The sequence below is a fragment of the Ambystoma mexicanum genome, chromosome 10 (assembly GCF_040938575.1).
Source record: "Ambystoma mexicanum isolate Mex_15411 chromosome 10, UKY_AmexF1_1, whole genome shotgun sequence".
NCBI lineage: Eukaryota > Metazoa > Chordata > Amphibia > Caudata > Ambystomatidae > Ambystoma > Ambystoma mexicanum.
Window position 1 is genome coordinate 1,409,438,128 of NC_090932.1, and position 20,584 is coordinate 1,409,458,711.

At 43.2% G+C, this 20,584-nt stretch overlaps 1 protein-coding gene across 4 annotated transcripts in view; it reads left to right on the forward strand.

Moving 5' to 3' along the window:
• SVOP (SV2 related protein) overlaps positions 1-20,584 on the forward strand; it is a 750,499-nt gene that overhangs the window by 695,028 nt on the left and 34,887 nt on the right. For all 4 annotated transcript variants that reach the window (XM_069619446.1, XM_069619445.1, XM_069619448.1 and 1 more), the window contains 3 exons: positions 864-975; positions 10,298-10,379; positions 13,545-13,634. In XM_069619446.1, the coding sequence (XP_069475547.1) occupies positions 864-975; positions 10,298-10,379; positions 13,545-13,634 (284 nt within the window). The remainder of the gene's footprint in view (positions 1-863; positions 976-10,297; positions 10,380-13,544; positions 13,635-20,584) is intronic.

Sequence of the window (20,584 nt, forward strand, 5' to 3'; positions counted from 1 at the left end):
ATATATTACACAATACAGTGCAGAGATATCACGTGTGCATGATGGGATGTATGATGTTTGTGCGGTTGTGTGAAGTGGGGGAGGAATGGGTATTAGTTGAAGAGGGAGGTTTTCAGATGTTTCCGGAAAGCCGGAGAGAAGTCTCGGCTCTTAAGGCAGTGGAGAGGGCGTTCCAGAGCTTAGGGGCTATGTATGGGAAGCCTGTCCCCCTGCTTTAGCCCTGTTAATGTGTGGAGTGTTCATTTGATTAGTAAGTCGTGTTCTGGTGGGTCGATAGGAGGTGGTTCTGGAAATGGTTTCTGATAGGTAGGATGGAGCAGAGAGGTTGAGACATTTGTGAGTAATAGTGAGGATTTTAAAGATAATGCAGTCTTTGACCTGGAGCCAATGGGCTGCCTGTCTAGCCTGGGTGATGTTATCTCTTCTTGGGGTGCTTAGTGCTGCTCTTAGGTTGCTACATGGGGATAAACCCACCGTATCCCCCCTTGCACTCACCTAATTCCTAGCCAACAATACAGTTACAAGCTTCTCCGCGAAATCCATGTCCTAATGTATGTGGCAGTCTTTTTATCAGCACAGACTTAACTCTTTTAAAATGATGTGTTTTTTTTTTGGTTTACGGGGAAAACACACAGTACTACTCAAATTTTTTATCACTTTTCGCCATTTTTACCTTTCTGAAAATCGACATTTTGAGCACTCTTTTTCATTCTACATTTTTAGTAGTTAGCAAGGGACACCTTCACTTCTACAACAAAGGCTGTATTGTATATTATGCATGATATTTGGGTGCTGGCCACAAACATATATATTTTCACATACTAAAATCCTACTCTAATGGTCTGCCTTTTCTTTTCCCACAGGTGTTTTAGTGACCCTATGGATTATCGATCGAATAGGGCGTAAGAAAACAATGGCTCTTTCTTTCCTCATTTTTGCATTATGTTCACTTCTCTTGTTCCTTTGTGTCGGAAGGTACGTAGATAACAATACAAATCATGATTAGAATAATAATACTACATTTTGTCAGCTTGTGTTGCAGCATAGGATCAGTATTTTACTGTGTGGTTAACCCCTGGTCAGAGTTGATACCCCCATGGTCAAGGTGCGGACGGGTGGGGGTGAAGCAGCCGAGGTTAAATGTCATGGCCTCCTTGCTTATAAGGGGAGCTATGCGTCTGCCAGATGCTGGGTCGTCTGGCATTGCTAGGATGGGCCCTTGACTACAGCCAGGGCTGGATGTGGTGAGGTCTGATGTTCAAACTAATGGCAAATGCCTATTGAGACATGCCACAAGGAGGTGCCATGGACTGCCTTTCATGTGAAGGAGAAAGGGTTATTTTATTTCCATGGGCAGGCCTGCTGGGTCAGAGGGAGATAACAGAGCAGTCTCAGGGGAGTAGCAGGCTGCGATGGCACTGTTTGCATATGTTGCCTCTTCATTTGGAGATGGTGTGCTACAAGAGAACTCGGACAGACCCCAAGTCTCTCTTAGGTCCTACCTGCTCCAGAATTTGCCTTGGTTTTCTTGCTGCCCCAAAGTCTCCTCTGCTCCAATCGGTCTGGTTTCTCATCACTTCAAGCTTTGCCCGACCTTGGAGGAACCACTTTGCAAACCATTTAGGGCCTTTACAATGCAAACTGTGAGTGAATGAGTTGGGTGCTTCTATGGCCCGAGAGAATGCATTGTGCTGATGTGCCCCTTCAGAGAAAGTGAGAGAGATTTTCTCTGTGTTTCTGAACCTGGGTGTGTGTCTATGAGCCCATGATTGTGTTTTTGTTTATGTGTCTGCGTAAATGTACCTATGTGTCTTCTTGTGTAATTATCTGTGTTTTTTTTCTATTTCTGAACCTGCTATATTTGTGCATCTGTGTATACCTGTGGGCTGCTGTGAACCCGAAATATGTCTATATGTTTCGATGACGTGTCTTTCCTGGCCCTTAAGGTGTGTGCGTCACTCAGGGCAGTAGGCCCCACCACTCACCATGTGATGTGCACACCAGCAGTGGTATGGAGAGACAATTTTGCTACTGCCCAATTGTTACTTGTAAATTATGTGGTGACAATGTCAGTGGTGACCCATGTCCCATTTCATTAACCACCTGGTCTTTTATTGCCCCCATCCCCACTCTGATACTATCTGCTCAACCTCCGCTGCCATGGGAAAGGTCCCATCCCTGTGCTCTGCCTTGCACAAAAAGCATCAGGGAAGTAATGTGCAGACACTCGTTGGGCCTCATTACGAGGTTGGAGGTAGCCATGGAGCCTCCAAAACCCTACCGACTCCGCCCTGGTGAATGGAGCAATTACCGGTCCATTCCAAGTTTGGCGGGACCGGTAATTCCCCATTTACCAGGGCACTTCCACATTCCCATTTGAGCCCCCATAGGGCTCAATGGGAATAGGGAAGGCGCTAATAACGGTACCGCAAATTGCGGTACCGTTATTAGCTCCAGAGTCCCTTTGCGGGTCCCGTCCTTAACGCCTGGAAAAACCAGGTGTTAACGGAGGACCGGCAAAGGGAACTCGTCGTAGGGCGGTAAGGGATTACCGGCACTGGTGCCCTTACTGGTGCCGGTAATCCCTTACCGCCCACCTCGTAATGAGGCCCGTTGTCTTGCTGTCCTGATGACGAAATGGGGTACCTGCAATTATAGGCCTGACTCATATTATCCCACATAATCTACATATCCCACACAATCGCCACATTTGATAAGAGGATGTTATAGCTAGCGTAAGGATTGCTGCATCTTGGGGGTGACATTGAGCAAATGTAGGGCTGTGTTATCCCGTTTCGGGGCCCTGAGAGGGTGTTGGAAGTGTAAGCCGCAACAACAATGAAATCAACCATGTTAGTCTCTGTTCAGCTATGCCAAGCCAACAGCACACAAATACAAGAACATGGAAAAGGTTATGAAACAAGTGGTTATTTGTTCATGCCTGTAAGCTATATGATTTGGCTCAGCTATCAGGGTCATAAGAAGTTGGTTCCATGGTTGAGGCATCAGCAATTAGCGGTCTAGTTTCATCAAACAAACCTTGAAAAAAAGCAGCTCTACTAGTGAGTCCAAATCTATTTACAAGAGGTCTCCTTATCACACCTTGATGGCAAGTGCTACTGTTACCCAAATCAAGACTTTCAAATTTAAATCTGTGGTCATCAATCAACAAACCAATCCAGGCACATTGACCTGCTAAACGTTCTTTCCACCTACATTGATAAACCAACACAAGAGCACAAACCAATACTAACACAGTGGATAAGGCCATGCTTAGTCATACAAAGATCCTGCCTTCCTTGAAAATCTGACCATCTGTGCGTAAGATGAAAAAAGGATGGAGCATTGTAATTCTGCCTCACCACTTTCTAAACAAAGCCTACCAAAGAAAATATGGCTGTTTTCTACCATTCAGTTGTCTAATGTCTGAAGTGAGATCACCTTTACATTTTTGCCCTAAAAGACACTACAACATTACAGGTATAGTGGGCTTACATTTGAAAATGTATACTCCTCCGTTCTGTTCCCTTCCCTGTATACTAGTCAGATGCCCAGAAAACAGCTGTTGAGTATATTTATCTTGACTCACGTAGACGTAACAAGGCAATCTAATGTTCCCACTTACACAATCCCACTCCACATTTCTGGGCAAGAAACCAACAGACAGGGAGGTAGTCAAAAATCAAAATTTATTTAAAGGAAGATAGTCTTAACAAACGTGCTCTACAGCTTTACCCTGGAGGCCACTACAATGTGGTATGCATACAAAACAAATGCTGAAACCAAAATGAAATGTTTCCCGCTTATATAAATCTGAACATTAAAATTCCACAAAGGCATCCACTTTCAATCATGAAGGCTTCCTCGGAATATCATCTAAAAGACACTAGGCATTCTAACGTTTCTGTTTAGTATTGGTTTCTTCATAAACATCCCTCATTTTTCAATGCAACCACTTGACAATTTTCTCCAGCATCAAGAATGTATGGTACCAGGGAAAATGTATGAAAACATAACAATCAAGATACTTTTACATTTCCAACCCCTATTATACAGGGGTGAGATAGTGAATGTATTAACTATGTCATGGCCACTTGACAAGTAGACAATGACCGGCTAACATGGGACTATGGGTTAAGTCATGTACATGTAAAAGGTAACTTGTTTGCATTGGCTCATGTAAGTTTGAATTCACAGGTAATGTTCTCGGCAATCTATATTTTCTGTTCTGAAGCCACATGTATGCTATGTTTTCTGAATGTGTGGGTGCAACTCTCAATATGCATGTGTATGTGACTTTCATTAAACATACATTTTTTCTTATCATTTACCGGTTGGTGTGTGTGTGTGTGTCTGTGCTTTCCATGAACGTGAATGTATTCCTTTTAATCCAGATTCATGCACAGTTTTAAAGGGACCTACATATAATGCTTTCAGTCTCTTTATATTTTCGGTCTGAGATGTACTATTCTTCAGTAACAGCTGCTTAGTTGATGATGAAGACCCACTTCCCTCCTAAAATATGCCATATGGATGAAAGTTATATTTTTCGACTTTGCAAGCAGGGGCGAACATTTGGAGGTGTTAATTAATATTGCCTGATGAAATTTGACAATTTTGCACATTTTTACAGACAATTTGAAATGTGATGACATATTTGTATTAACAATTGGGATAGAGGCTATTATTATTTGCAAACTGTCAACATGTGTTGTCAATCAAATCTTGTATTGCAATGCACCACTTCATTTCAGGATTACCAATTTGAGGTCCTTTTTCTCTTCATGTAAAATCCATTTATTTCTTTGGTGAAGTGAAGGTGTTCTCCACCAGAGGCCAGAGGCGATACATCATCTAAATATTCCCTTTCCATTTTACCACTATCCTGGTTGGACTCTGGCACTATGGGACCTCAGAACTCTATGTAGTGGCTAATAGAGAATCCATTCTGAAGGCTTATTCAAGACTTGACAAGAGATCTCTATGTACACCACACTGTTGGCATGTCATCATGCAACACCATCCCTGGGATGGATCCTAGTGGTTCCTACTTTCTGGACTGTGTTGCTACCGGACCTCAGAGCCTCATGTAATGGCTAATACATCCTGTGTGCCTTGGGTTTAGCCAGCCCTTGCGTAGGAGAGCTACATGAGGTTCTTTGCCAGCAGCTTCTGACATCCTCAAAAGAAGCTTAACACAAACAGGGCTCACAAGACAAGCTTAATTTCTCCCATTCTCCCTCCAGTGATGCACATACACATTGTGAGCATAATGGGGAGCAGAGCAGAATCACATAAGGCTGCATAGAATGCCATGTTGGGATGCCCATTTCAACCAGGGCCCTTTCAGATTCCCAGCCCAGTTTCACAGCTAGACCTTTCAACTTTCCACAGCAGTCCCTATCTTCAAGAGTGGCCGGGGACATGTCCTCAAGGGCCGTCTCAGGATTTCTTCTCCCTTCTCCTCTTCAGGGCTTGTTAGACACCTTTTGTGGCGAGTGCTGACTGCTCCCTCTTACATTCCGACAAAACCTAAATTGGCTCCTCCTACTGACCCTAATGATCTTGCTTACACTGGACTGGTTGATCAAACTGCCCCCGATGACAAGTCTGGCTTTTTAACCAGGGTTTTGCAGGAGTGAATGGACATGCTCATGGAGTTTCTGAGTATTCTCCTCCCAGAGGTCCTACTTTCTGAAGTGGTTGCTCTGGCCTCTGTTCTGGCTAGCAGATCCTGCCAATGTTCTCACTCCACCTGCAGTATGACATCTCAGCAGATCCTCAAAATTTTTGGAACAAGCCACACATTTCTCAACCAGTTAAAAAAAAGTGGAACATCTGACACAGACCAGTACTTTCAGACGAGGCGTGTCTCATATTTCACCTTGGCACAACTCTATATGCAGCTACCAAGCTGTAGAACACACATAGCTCATCTTCTGATGCTCCATCTGTGGCTTCAGCTAACCGCCTGAGCAAGGAGAATTAGCATCTTGATTCCATTGGCCAGAGAATTTTTCTCAACTCTGACTCAAAACTGTGAACAATGCATATGTTTTTTTTGCAGCTGCCAATGTCAAACTCGGGAGACAATTGGCAGAATTCAAATCAAAGTTGCCAGATGACCAGCAGCAAGCTTTCCGGGCCGCACTGTCAGAAGCAGAACAAGTTGCCATAGACTTTATAAAGGGTGTCCCACACTACATTGATGCTGATGCAAGGTGATAGATATCTGTCTGGATACCAGGCACCGGAGCTGGAGGAGCGCAGTTATATTTACATCATATATGCAGGACAAGAGGTTGCACTTTTCTGGGGATGGCTCAAACGCTTTCGTTCATTCTCTGATAACAAGCAACCAAAGAGAAAAGAATCCGCTCTGATGGAAACATATCTGATAGTTCTCACAAAAGAACCTACAAAGCCCTTTCAGTCTCAGCCTAGATCTGACAGAAATTGGTCTTGTTCAGAATATTGAAGCTTTTAGGACATAAAACGATGAAAGAAGCACTGTTAGCTCAGTGACAGGCTCAATAAACAGTTGACGACTGCAAACAAAAGCTTCATCTCTCAGCCCTTTGCATATGTGATCAAATTAAAGCAATCACTTTTTAGTACCTGACCACTCTATGCCAGTTGGAGGTTGGGTCTGTCAGTTTGCCTCATTCTGGACAATGACCTCTGAGAACCACATGATCCTCTCTATGGACAGTAAGGGCTTTCGCCTTTGAACAATGACTTTTTGAAATTGTTGTTCCGTGTATAATTGAAACATTTCACAAGGAGAACATGTTTATAATACAAAATTATACATTATAAACAAACTCGTTAAATACAATTCACACATCTCATTTCATCAAACGTTATTAGTCTGTGAGTCAAATCTGCCTCATTAAAAGTTACTCAATCCATTCACTAAAGAGAGGAGAGTTGATAGAGGGAAAATAGAGAGAAAGCAGTCCTCTTCATCAGACTTCATTAAAGCCCCACTGAGGCATTATCTCTCGTATTGTACTCTACTAAAGTGCCATTAGCGAAGCGAAAAAGAGCAAAGGATTAATGATACAAAAGTAATAACTCAATTGAGTGCTATTAAAAAATGACATACATTAAAACCTACTCAAGTTATGAAGATCATTCTAAAATGCTTTTTGTGCAGCCAAATAGCAAAATCAAATGCCAATACTTGACTGATTGCTGAACAATTGTGAGAATGCTCTTTATCTAATCAAAGGTAAAACTACCTTCCCATCCTCCCAATTGGCAAGTCGAGCTCGTTTGGAGGAAGCACACACCTTACTCCTTTCACAGGCCATAGAAACGGCTCCACACACCCCAAACTGAGGTTGTGCTTCTTCTCGAGGGCTTAAACTGTACAAATAAAGAACCAAGCAGACATGCCCACAAAACGAGAGCTCTGCCATCTCAATCTTATCATTCCTCATGAGAAGTGTATGATCTCTCCACCACAGATTTGTTCTTGTCTGTGTTATTAGAGACTAGACCTGTTTAATGGATCCAAAGGTCTCATGTCGCCTTGTCCCAGCAACTCTACTGTCTCTGTTTTTCTCTGGGAACATGCAATTTCAGTAGAGGGTTCCGCTCGTTAGCCCCAATTATACACCCCAAAGTCATGTGGAGGTATAGGTTTATCAGAGAATTAAGGAAAATGTATGTATACTCTTACAACTGGATGGTAATGGTACAAAAACCCAGCTCAGGCTTTGACTAATTTGAAGACATTTGGCTGTGTGTTACTGTTAATGTGAAGAAGTCCTGCTTGGCACTTTCGCTAGACCTTTGTTGGTTGTGTCTGGGACACAAGCCTTGGCTGCATCTTCTCTATGAAGGTTCAGGACATTTACAAAGCAGTAAGTACTTTCTAACCTGGATTTCTCAGACTCTTGTCATCTTTGTGGTTCCCAAAAGCCAGGTTCAAAATGTGCAGAATTCAGTCACACTTAACAGACATCTGGCACCAGGCCTGTGGCCATCAATCAGACTGCACCTTGATTAATGTGATGAAGGAGGACATTGTCTACTGGTTTTCTTAATGAATCTTATGACGGGAGATTCATTTTTAGTGCCAACTCCTGCCCAGAAAATCACTGTTTGTCATATCTATGGGTTACATGCGATTTCATGGAATCCCAAAATAACTAATGCAACTACAACGGATACAAAACAACTAATACCAAAATAATGATTTCCTTTTTTGTTGGTTTTTGGGGCGGTACAGGGGGTTTCTAATACTTTTCCTTTCCCTCACCCCCAAAACCACTATTCCCACTCCCAAACCCATTTTTAGTTTTTTTCCCAAATTCGTTATTTTCGTTTTCGTTGTTTTGTATTAGTTGTAATTGCATTCATTATTTTTGCACTCCATATAATCACTGCATACCGATCTATGTCCCTATACTGCCCGTTTAAGGGCACATACCAAAAAGGCTGCATTTATTAGGCTTAATTTGTGCGGCCTTCAACAGGCAGGTCACTGGCTATTTTAGGGAGTTTATCCCCGAGCCCTCCACCCCCACCCACTGCCCATTTATGTTTAGTTGGGGGTTTCCATCCCCCAAAAACTCTGTTTACTGCCCCACACACAAATAAAACACACAGCACATGCATATAGACATAAACACCCAAGCAATCACTTACCCTTCTTCCGTCATTAGCGTCTTCCAGAAGCTCCGAGGTCGGGCTTGTCAGCCCCTGCCTGCATTTGTGTGTGCCTTGACCTTGGAGCTTCTGGTCACAGTCTTTTGTGCCCGCGATCTTTAGATATTGGCAATGGACCGTGAACGGGTTTGTCTGGGGTGCCCCATCTCAAGTCCAACATGTTGCTAATCTGTGATTTGAACTTAAAAGTACTCAGCATGTCAAATCAATCTTCTACATGGTGGGTAACACCAGATTTCCCCTTTTGCCAATTGGCCAAAGATCCGGTCTTGGAAGCTAAATCTTGGCTTGACCCTCTAAGTGGCTCACCCAGGAGGTGCTCAGAAATCAGAGACATATCTCCTATGCTAGGTCACGCAATGGAATCACAAATGGGAATTACATTTCTAGGTGTTGGAATGTCTACTCAAACAGTGTACCTAATCCCATTGGTTGGGCCTCTTGGACACTCCTGTGAACGTAAAATCCAATCAATTTGCCTCTCTCGGGGAATTGGACTAAGTTTGGACAATTTGACCACTTTTGCTTTTCCTCCTCTTCCACTGATCCATCATGTGATCTTAACATTCATGGAAGTCCAGAAATAATCCCTGATTCTGGTGTCGCCTTACAGGCCGTAGATGTTTTGGCTTGTGAACATGGTTCACCTAGCATCCCACCCCAAAAAAAGTATCACTGTGATTTCTTGGAGGCACTCACGTTCAAAGGGTTAGAAAAATTCTGGCCCTTTCAGTGGGTGAAACTTATGCAGTACTACACAAGGGCATGGTGTTCTTGAGGACCCATTGTTCCGTTTTGCTGTAGGTGTTGTGTGTCCCTACCTTTGCTTCCAAATATTCCTCAGACATGTAAAGGGTTTGCCACTGTCTTGATGTTTAAAGGTTTCTACTGTTCTGCACAAACAGGACACATTTTTTAGGCCTAAGAGAGAATATTTATCACCTATGGAATTAGCCGCCCAAGCACCCAGGATCCCCAAGGATTCTGTTGATTTGCAGGTGGTCTCATGCATTTTGAAAGCTTATAAAGTTGAAAATTGAGTGCCCCTAAACATCTCCATGCTCACATTCTGTGCCCTGACGCCTCTTCTGTAGCCTTTCCAAGTAATCTTCCAATAAATGTCATAGGCAGGGCAACCACGTGGTAATCAGGTTAATCCTTTTGTAATCACTATTCAATGGCTATACTAGATTTCCCACATGTCTTAAAGTTGAACTTCTTTGGATGTAGTATGGGGGAAGGGAATGGGACATAGGAATATGTAAGGTTAAATATTGTGGTGACTACTATACTCGGAGTCATAGTTTGAAATTCCTTTGTTAGTTCAGGTATCCCACTAGTATGGAGGAAATGGCACTATAGACTATGAGTATTGTATGGTGAGTAACATGTACATATTGTTGGCTCCTGCACAGTTATACCAAGGTTAAAATGTAATATCACAAACACGTGAACAGAACTATTTAATGATCATCATAAGGAATTGTTTTTCCTTTATTTAGGGAAAGCATTATGTGTGCAATACAGAGCATTGTCGGTATGTGTTAATTTGTGCAAAACTGAATTCCTAGTTGTCATTGTAGAATGTATATGTTACACGTTTCATGTGTTTCCCCAGGAATGTCCTTACTGGGCTTCTCTTCATTGCAAGAGCCTTTATTTCTGGAGGGTTCCAAGCGGCTTATGTTTACACACCTGAGGTAAGCGCTATTTTCCAAACGTCTCCTACCTTCTCGTTACTTTTGGCTCATAAGTGGAGTGTTATTGCCAACTTTTCGAAAGAGGTCAATATGGAGTGCCGAAACAGGATGACGGCATTCAGTATACTCCCTCCACATTCATGGCTTTGTACATTGTTGCTGGTTGTGTGTGTACCAAGGTGGATTAGCAAACATATCTGCCCCTTTTATAGAAAGGGGTATTTGAGTGTCTACAGGGGATTAACCTTCAAAGACCATTTTCTCAATCCATGTCACATTACATTGATTTGTAACATGCCAATGGGCTAAATAAAGTTAACTCTACTGGTCTACTATGTAACAGCTGTGAGAAGAAGCAGACTTCTCTCACACATAATACTTTTCTCAATGGAGTGGTAAGGAGCGGTGTAGTGTTTAGAAGAATGTATTCCTGAAGTAAAAAAAAAAGGCTGTCTGTGCTGCAGCATAAAACACAACGTTTTTGGATATAAAAAGGGGTGTTATCTGTGCACAGCACTTTCTCTTGATCATTTGTTTGCAAAGGATGCCGCGGCATCCCTCGGCAGGCTGCCCTAGCACAGCGGATTGCCAGGTAGGGAGTACTCTGCATTTCAGTGAAAGCTTTTAACAGAAAAAGATTAACTTGTTTCTTGGAAACGATACTCTTTTATATCTGACTTCTTGTTAAATACTGTATTGTCTCATAGCTCCCTAAGGTGGGTATGCTGCACCACCTGCATGGACAGTAGTGGAACTCACATGGTACAAACTTGAGATTTGACAGGGCAATCCACCTCGGCGCACTGTTTGTATTGCACAGGCAAAGACGTGTAGTCAGACACCCTTGACGCGGTTCCATAACTGCTTATATAAGGGTGTTAATATCTGAAGGAGTGGACTTGAAAGCTAAATATATATTTATCATTCGTAAATTTGAGCAGCTCCAATAGAAAGTGCTTTCACCTACACAGGATCAGGGTTGTTTTATTATTAAACTCGTGTTTTTTAATCTGTGTTACTGTTTAAAATGCCAAGGCTGCTGCAGACACCCTCGTGTTGCTCTTGATCTAGGCCCACCTGATAAGCAAGAAAGATACAAATAAAAGTAAGCCTTACACCAAGTCTGCCTTTGATCTTCTTATAGTCTCAATTACTCTGTTTTCCTCCAGGGAGGTGGAGTCCTCTGTTTGCACTTATTTGTGTGTCTGTCTTGACAGTAGGTCACAAGAAGAACATCCTAGTGTTTATCATTGTATTACATGTTCCCAAACAGTCAATCATTACACTTAGATTTGAGATTACCTTCAATGTGTGGATTCACATCATTTTGATTGTTTTCCTGTTATAGCTGCATTACTGAAATAAAAGGCCTTGCGCAGCCCTTATTATGAGACAGGTTTTTATCATGCGGAACAACGCTAGATCTCCCATCTCTATGAATGCATCCATCTATGTCTACAAGATTACCATTTTAGTAGTTAAACTAAGACAAATAATCCTTTCCCTGTATTTTCTAATTAGTATCCCACATAATAATTGACCAAATTGTTGTTAGTAGTCTATTATTTGTTATTTATTTGAACTGTGTCCATTCCTCAGAAATATTCAAACTGTACTCACATGAGAAACAAAAAGCAGCAAGTTCTGAAAATGTGGACAGTTAAATGATATCTGTCATCAGAAACAAATCAATAGAGAACAAAGGAAGCAGGAACTGACGTCCACTGGGCTGCACACCAAAAGTTGATCTATTCCCTTGCAAGGAAGAAAACCATCTAGTTTCCCCAAATAGCAACGCTTGTGTGTGCCTCTTGCGTCTCACGGTTTGAGACAGTCTTCCAGGTCATTTGTATCAAGCCTGCCACCAGTTTATGCGGTCACGTGTAACTGAGCTAAATCATACCCATGGTCGGACTGGGGCATAACATGGTCTCAGCCACACTGGCACAAAAGTGGCCCACTTTGCCCCACAATTGGTCCACACCAGCATATTGCGATTTTGGTTCGGGCATTACCCTATTGCCCTATCGGACCGTCCGAGCCTGATCATACTTCAAAATGGCTGCACTGTGGCCTCTGTTGTGATGTGGTTCATGCTGTTCCGCACTGCAATGAGATGCAAACAATTAAATGTGAGATTACCTAGCAAGATCATATGTGTTGTCTGCTCCGTTAGCAAGGAATGTAGATCCTCTACCTTCACCTCAGTTTGAAAAGATTATGGGCCTCATTATTTTGGTGGTGCAGTAAAATAGTGGCAGTAGTTCCATTACTGCCAGTTGTTTTGGCCGTAACGAAATTTCATCTGTTTTTACAGCATCGCCAAATTCTGATTTGTGACCGTAAAGTGGGGGATTTACAACATGGCATTAACACAGCGGTAATTCTCCCAAACCCCCCTTTGAGTCCTAGGTACTCCAAAATTTTGGATTAACACGGCCCATCCACCACTCATAATTCCAAGGTAAAGCCACAGGATTGAGTGTTGGTAACGATACATCAGTTTGGTGGTAATTTGGCAGATTTACTGGCAAATTACCACCAAACTCGTAATGAGACCCTAAGGGACTCCGGATAATGATTTCATCTGTAGTGTGTGTATTTTATTGGCATTTAGAATGTTGGTGTTTTTGCCGGTCTTTTGTTGAGATATCGCTTGAGCTTTTGATTGATTTTATATCTGAAATTATTTTATGGGTTGTGTTTTATGGATTCATCCGAATAAAGCTTGTTTGTTTATTTGAAACCACTGAGGTTTCTCCACTCGCATGAAAACATTATACATTTTCATGCACACTGTAGAATTAGGTGGGATGTTGTGTCATCCCACCTAATAAATTTGAAAAAAAACGCAATTAATTTTTTACCTTGAAAAAGCACCAGCGGGTGTGAAACCGGTTTGGCATGAAAGAAAATTAGAATGATAGAAAATGAATAATGGTCTTTCAATTAGTGAATTATTAGGAATGGATTCCAATTAGCATTATCCTGAGTTCTTTTATCTGTGCACACTTTAAATGTATGCGTTGGTACGAACATGTGACATTACCTCCAGTGAATTACTGATCTGGTGCATAATCATATGTACATTTCTAGTGCGAGCTCTAACAGGTAACTTCTTAATATGGGCTGCCCTTGCTGACATATTTTGCTTTACTTTTCCAGGTTTACCCGACAGCTACACGGGCCCTAGGTTTGGGAACTTGCAGTGGAATGGCACGAGTGGGAGCTCTGATAACTCCATTCATTGCACAGGTAGGATGTGTAACCGTGATTTTTCTGAATATAGGAGCAGACCGTGGGCTTTTCTGACATAATTAAACGCATGATTGGCACAATGATTACAATTTGAGCATTACAACTATTATGAGAATGCAATCATACGACTAGCTAGATGAGTGTACACTGGTGGCTTTTTTTGCTATGTCCGATGAAGTAAACCGCACAGCATTGGAGCAATCAGGCACATTGCGAAGGAAAAGGGGAGATCACTGAGTCCTTGTTGTTCAAATGCAGATATGCAGGCGTGTGTATTCCGGGGAGGTTTGCCGGTTATTGTCTGTTGTTCTTTTTTCATGAAGCCAAAGATGAACACACTACCCTCTAGATTTGAGTGAGGCAAGGCGAAGGAGTCACCCGGGAGGTGGCTTTGAGCACAGATTGATGTTTTGAGTTGCTCTGCGTAGGGTTTCTTCTTGGAGGGCATTTCCGGAGTGCAACATGAAAGGCGGAAGCCACAGTAATGTGTGATACGAGAAAACAGAATCCTCCTTGCTATGTTTTGGGGTGTATATCCTCAGGTTTCAATTACCCTAACTACTTTTGAATTGAATAGAGGTGCCTATTGGATCTGTGCACCTACTGAAGTACAAGAGCTGATCCTCAGCAATAATGCCCACTCCACTAATGCCTGCATGGCTCACAGTAGGCTCAACATACCCAATCAGCAACCTGGATACATCATAATGAAAGCATCCTTTAAACCTTAACACAAACCATCATTTATTACAGGAGAAGTGTGGCGAGATGTGTGGCGGGATAGGCTCAACATACCCAATCAGCAACCTGGATACATCATAATGAAAGCATCCTTTAGTCTTTAACACAAAGAATCATTTATTACACGAGAGGTGTGGCGTGATAGGCTCAACATACCCAATCAGCAACCTTGATACATCATAATAAGAGCATCCTTTAGTCTTTAACACAAACAATCATTTATTACACGAGAAGTGTGGCGTGATAGGCTCAACATACCCAATCAGCAACCTGGATACATCATAATGAAACGATCCTTTAGTGTTTAACACAAACAATCATTTATTACACGAGAGGTGTGGCGTGATAGGCTCAACATACCTAATCAGCAACCTGGATACATCATAATGAAAGCATCCTTTAGTCTTTAACACAAACAATCATTTATTACAGGAGACGTGTGGCGAGATGTGTGGCGTGATAGGCTCAACATACCCAATCAGCAACCTGGATACATCATAATAAGAGCATCCTTTAGTCTTTAACACAAACAATCATTTATTACAGGAGACGTGTGGCGAGATGTGTGGCGTGATAGGCTCAACATACCCAATCAGCAACCTGGATACATCATAATAAGAGCATACTTTAGTCTTTAACACAAACAATCATTTATTACAGGAGACGTGTGGCGAGATGTGTGGCGTGATAGGCTTAACATACCCAATCAGCAACCTGGATACATCATAATGAAAGCATCCTTTAGTCTTTAACACAAACAATCCTTTATTACACGAGAGGTGTGGCGTGATAGGCTCAACATACCCAATCAGCAACCTTGATACATCATAATAAGAGCATCCTTTAGTCTTTAACACAAACAATCATTTATTACACGAGAAGTGTGGCGAGATGTGTGGCGTGAAAGGATCAACATACCCAATCAGCAACCTGGATACATCATAATAAGAGCATACTTTAGTCTTTAACACAAACAATCATTTATTACAGGAGACGTGTGGCGAGATGTGTGGCGTGATAGGCTTAACATACCTAGTCAGCAACCTGGATACATCATAATGAAAGCATCCTTTAGTCTTTAACACAAACAATAATTTATTACAGGAGAAGTGTGGCGAGATGTGTGGCGTGATAGGCTCAACATACCCAATCAGCAACCTGGATACATCATAAAGAAAGCATCCTTTAGTCTTTAACACAAATAATCATTTATTTACACGAAAAGCGGTTTAATGGGTTGTGGCATGCACACATAAAGGATGGGACGGATTTAGTCTTAGAGAAGGAAACCATTTAACTTGCATCATCCTTAATGATATGTCAGTTCATCAGCAAAAATACAATATATAAGCTTAATTGGCTCCTGGGGAATATTGGGTAGCCAATCAGCTGCTGCGGTATGTGGGCTTTATCTACAGATCAAGGCCAGCGCTCCATACTGCTGGCTGCTGTGTTTCACTGGCTGCACTTTATTGGCCTCGCCCTGGCACCCATGCACTCAGTCTGGTCTCCCAAATGTACACCTGCACTGCCCCGGAACCTCCTCGATGAGGCCACCTCTTCCCTCACCTTGCCAAGAAAATAGAAGAGAGGCTCTGCTTGGATCACTGTGCTCCATTTACATGATGGCCATGTTTTATTATATCATACACTGTCCTCATGCCCGTGTCACGTATGGCCTCAAGACCACACCAACTCTCCAAGACTGTTCAAGATTTTTATTTTGTTAGTACTCAGCAGGCTTTCTAAGGGCCGTACCTCTCTATCTAATCTAGATTCCCTCTCTAACGCAGGTGTCCCTCAGTCACAGGGTGGTCACTAGAGAGTGGTAAAGCCCACTGTCTAAAACCTGTCTTACTATAGCTGTTAGCCTGAAGGAAAATGCCTTACATAGCTATAACTCCCCCCGGGAACAATTTACGTTGTCCCTTCTCTAAACCCCGGGAACAATCTATGTGGTCCCTTCTCTACAATCACAGAGATTGTGGATTTTGATGCCTTCCAGACAATCAGGATCCAGTTGCTCTTACCCTTACAAGTTCAACTACTCCTGTACCTATGTCTTGCTGTCACTTTCCACTTTCTCCTCATACTCTCCTCCTTCCTGCTCCACCCACTTTCTACTAACAGCATCCACACTTTGATCTTACTCCCTGCTACTCTCTCTCTCCCCTCTCTACTACCTCTTCTACACTCCTCCCCCACACCAGTACTATACCCCTCTCTATACCAATACTACTCTCTCCTCTTTCCACACTACTGTCCTTCCTCCCGCTAGTCTCTTGGTCCTCCTCCCCCCTTGACCTCACCAAATAACCCACACCTTCCTGCTTCCTCTCCTCACTTTTATCCACCTTTTCCCCCTCCATTAGCTCTCTCCCTAAGCTGGTTCCACCGGTAAACTTCTAGCTGTTCTTTCTCCTGGGAAGGTACTACAGACTGGCAAAGATTCAAAAGGGGTCATAAGCCCCATCCCATATTCATCCGCAGGGCTGCCGGTATCCATCAACAGCGGCCTGCAACAACGAATATCCCATTTTGTGTGCATATCTTCCAGTTGTTCGAGTAGGCCGGATTGGTGAGGGTGTCGCACCGCAGCTCTCCTGCTGGCAAGCAGTGTGACACATTCACAGAATTCGTCCCTTCTCCCTACGGGGGAACCACCCTATGTGGGACTAGGGAGGTGATCCTGTGATGCCTAACACCCACTATGGGACAACGATGTGAGATCTCACGTGGGGTTACCCCCATTAGGGGACAGGGAATCCACCCTTGAAAGCTGTGTCCCAATTGTTTGTTGGTTATATGGGGGTTGAATAGTAGAATATTATGCAGAGCCCTTTAAAAGTGAATGGCTTGGTTTCTGGGGCAACAAGCAGAAGAAATGACTCTTTTATGAGCACAATGTGTCTCTCTATCTGTCTAGGTAGAGAGCATTTTTTAGATTGTTTGTCGACACAATACCCACACCCTGGAACTTGCACAAGGGTAGCGGGTGTGTCGTAGTGAACATTAAGAACTAAAGGTTCACAGTTTGAGTTCTGGAGCACCCAAATCATGACCTGCTCTGGAACAATTTGTTTAACAATTTCTCAGCAGCAAAACTGTACAAATGGAGAACAAGGAAAATAAATAAAATGTGCGTGTTTCCCTTGCAACACATTTTGTACAGACAAGGAGGAACCCCATGGTTTAATCAAACATAGATGGGTTCATTGAGTAGCCCAGGAGGGCAAGTGTGACTAAGGTTGCACAAGAGGTAAAAATACCTACAAATATTGAAAACATTTTTGACCTGTGCCTGGTTTCATAGTGTAAAAAAGTTCTCGGGAACGCACAGGTTGTTCCCCCTATCAGTCCTCACTGAGTGTTTTTTGGTTTCTGACTCCACACAGTCCACGCCTGAAGAGAAGAAACAATGGTGTCTCGTAAGAAACATGTGGTTAATTGTTTGTAACTACAAACTGGTGTAACATAAGAAAGCTGAGGTCCAAACGGGGAGGGAGAGAGCCAGCCTAAAGGTGCAAAGCAGCAGCCTGCACTGAAACGCAGACAAGAGGTCTGATCCTGGAGGCAGGGCACACAGTCAGCGTCCTGGGTGGAGGCATCTCCGAGCCCACGGAGCGCTGCTGAGCACAGGAAGGTGGAGAGCCCACCAAGCTCAGGAACGCCGACTCAGCTTACCAGCATTCAGCAACTCCAATGCCAAAGTCCTGTTGAACACAAACAGGAGGAACTGAAGCAGAAGAGCAGTGCGAGAAAACATCGGCACTGCAGTTCTGCAGCAACAGGAGAAGCCGCCACCCCCGAGGTGCACCACTGCCAAGAATTGGTTACGCAGCTATCAGAGGAGCAGGAGGAGGGCAGTGAGGTACCGAAACACCCACAAAGGGGTGAGAGCAATACAAGCTCCAGACTGCCTGAGAGGCTAAATAGACCACAATAGGCTGGGCGAGCAAATACCCCAAGAGAGAGGTAAGTGCAATACGAGGTTCAAATATCCTGAGAGGCTATACATAGCCCACGAGGGGTTGAAACACAAAATGCCCCATAAGGGAGTGAAAGCAACAAGAGAGCCAGATGGTGCAGACGGCCAGCTAGTCCACATAGGACTGAGAAACCAGGTACCCCGCAGCGGGATGAGAACAGTGTTAAGTTGAGACAAGATTAAGATTGAGCAGGCCCATGCCGGGCCAAGAGATATGGTATTGCTGGAGAAACTGAGACACCCTGTACGGGGGAACACGGAACTGACTTTAAATATAAGTCCAGAGACTCTTGTATGAAACAAGTCACTGGTTTACAGGACTTGTTACTCCAATTAAGAAACAAACTCTTTAAACTAACGAGGACATTTGTGTGGGGGTCTGTAGTTTCCTATACCCTAAAGAGCGGAAGGATAAAATATGTATGTTGAACTGTATATGCAGGCTGAGGCCTGGAAGAAAGAGGGAACCAGAGACACAAATGTGTGCTGGTCAGGAACCAGCCAACACAAGCCAAGAGAAGGGGTAAGTAATATTTTTCTAGGCTACGTTTATGTTTCCTTAGTGGTAGTGTTAGATACTAGGGTAGATTAGGTTCAGATAGGGGACTGAGTTTCTATAAGCCATCCTGATGAGCACCTTTTTGTTATTTATTTGAAGCTTAGGGAAACTCATCATCATACCTTCAGTGATAGGTGAGGCATTATTTCCTTTAATAAAAGTTCTGAGCTTTGAAACCTGTCTTCTTGTCCATCTCCTATATATGACTCGCCACAGCATATTGTCCCTGTTAGCAAAGCTCTCACTGGACGTTCTGCGCCCTGGCTTGTGTTGGCGTTCTGCCAGCGAGGGTTTGCGGCTTGTGGGTGGATTTGGTAGGAGTGCTCCCCACTGGGGCTCACTGTGTTATTTCCTCTGGAGCGGTTTGTGTAGCGGATTACATTGTCCATGCTGCTGCGCAGCACCCTCTGTGTCTTGTCTGTTCATCTTGGTTTCTCTCCAGGCACTCGCTGACTGATGGGTGGATTTGGTAGGAGTGCACCATGCTCAGGCTTGCTGTGCTGTCTCCTCTGGAGCAGGTCGTGTAGTGGCATGCTTTGTCTATCCTGTTGTTGAGGCAAGAGGCCATGCAAGACAAAGAGAAAGGTACTATTAAAAACTGTGCTGTGCATGCATAGGGAGATCGATAGTGGTACTGCTGTCATACAACCAGGCAAAAGGTGAAGGAGTAGGAACTGGGGCCCTCTCAACTCCTGCACCCTGCCTCTAGGGAAAGACTGGCTCTGGCAATAATCCTGGTAGGTCTCCCACTGAAGCTGAGAGGAGTTACAGATCTCTGGCCCTGTCACACCCCTCATAGCAATAATGTGCCCCATCTCTGGCCGTTAGCAAGTGGCAATATCCTTTGACACTAGAGTTACTTTGGCTGAGTACCATTACCACACGGTAATGGCCCGCAGAATGTGAAATTATTGCTGACTTAACACATGGAAGTCATTATTTTCGTTCTTTACAACAATCCCTGTTATTGACCTACTTGTAAACATTGGGACTCCAGCAGTAGCCTAACAGCTGTCATTTTATTTTTTATCACAAAGTGCTAGCAGCCTTATGGACAGGGGAGAGGTCATTAGCATTTGGGCTAATGCCCTTCTCTGACATATTGTCCTCAGTTTTACCTCTGACAGCAACTCAGGTCTCGACATTACCCTGCGGTTTTGACTTCTCCCTTTGACTATTTTACTTAATTATATTTAAACAAAGATGATTGCAAAAACAACCATTATAGGAAACGCAGCACTAACCATTTTAAGGATCTCATGGTGGCAACAGCAAAGGCAGACAGAAGTGATCACAGTTCAAGAGTGTTTATTAAACTGTATAAATTGGTTGGAAAAATGGCTAATCTAAGCCTAAATCTAACATGGGAGAAAGCTACGACCATCAAATTATAATAAGGCTCCTAGTGGCATCTTGTCAAATAAAAGGGCCTATACTAAAAAAAAACGATTGCCAATACTTACAACTAAATACAAAAAGAGTGCGGGATAGGGTTCATAAAAAAGCAAGAAGTGTTCACTAAAATGATAAATCAGGATGAGGTAGCTGGGGGTCTCCCTTACCCATGTTTTGAGCATGGGACAAGGCAGGACTCCTGAGCCCAGAACACTCTCGAGCTTTCCCAGCACAAGACTACAGTTCCGTTCTCAGGTATCAGGA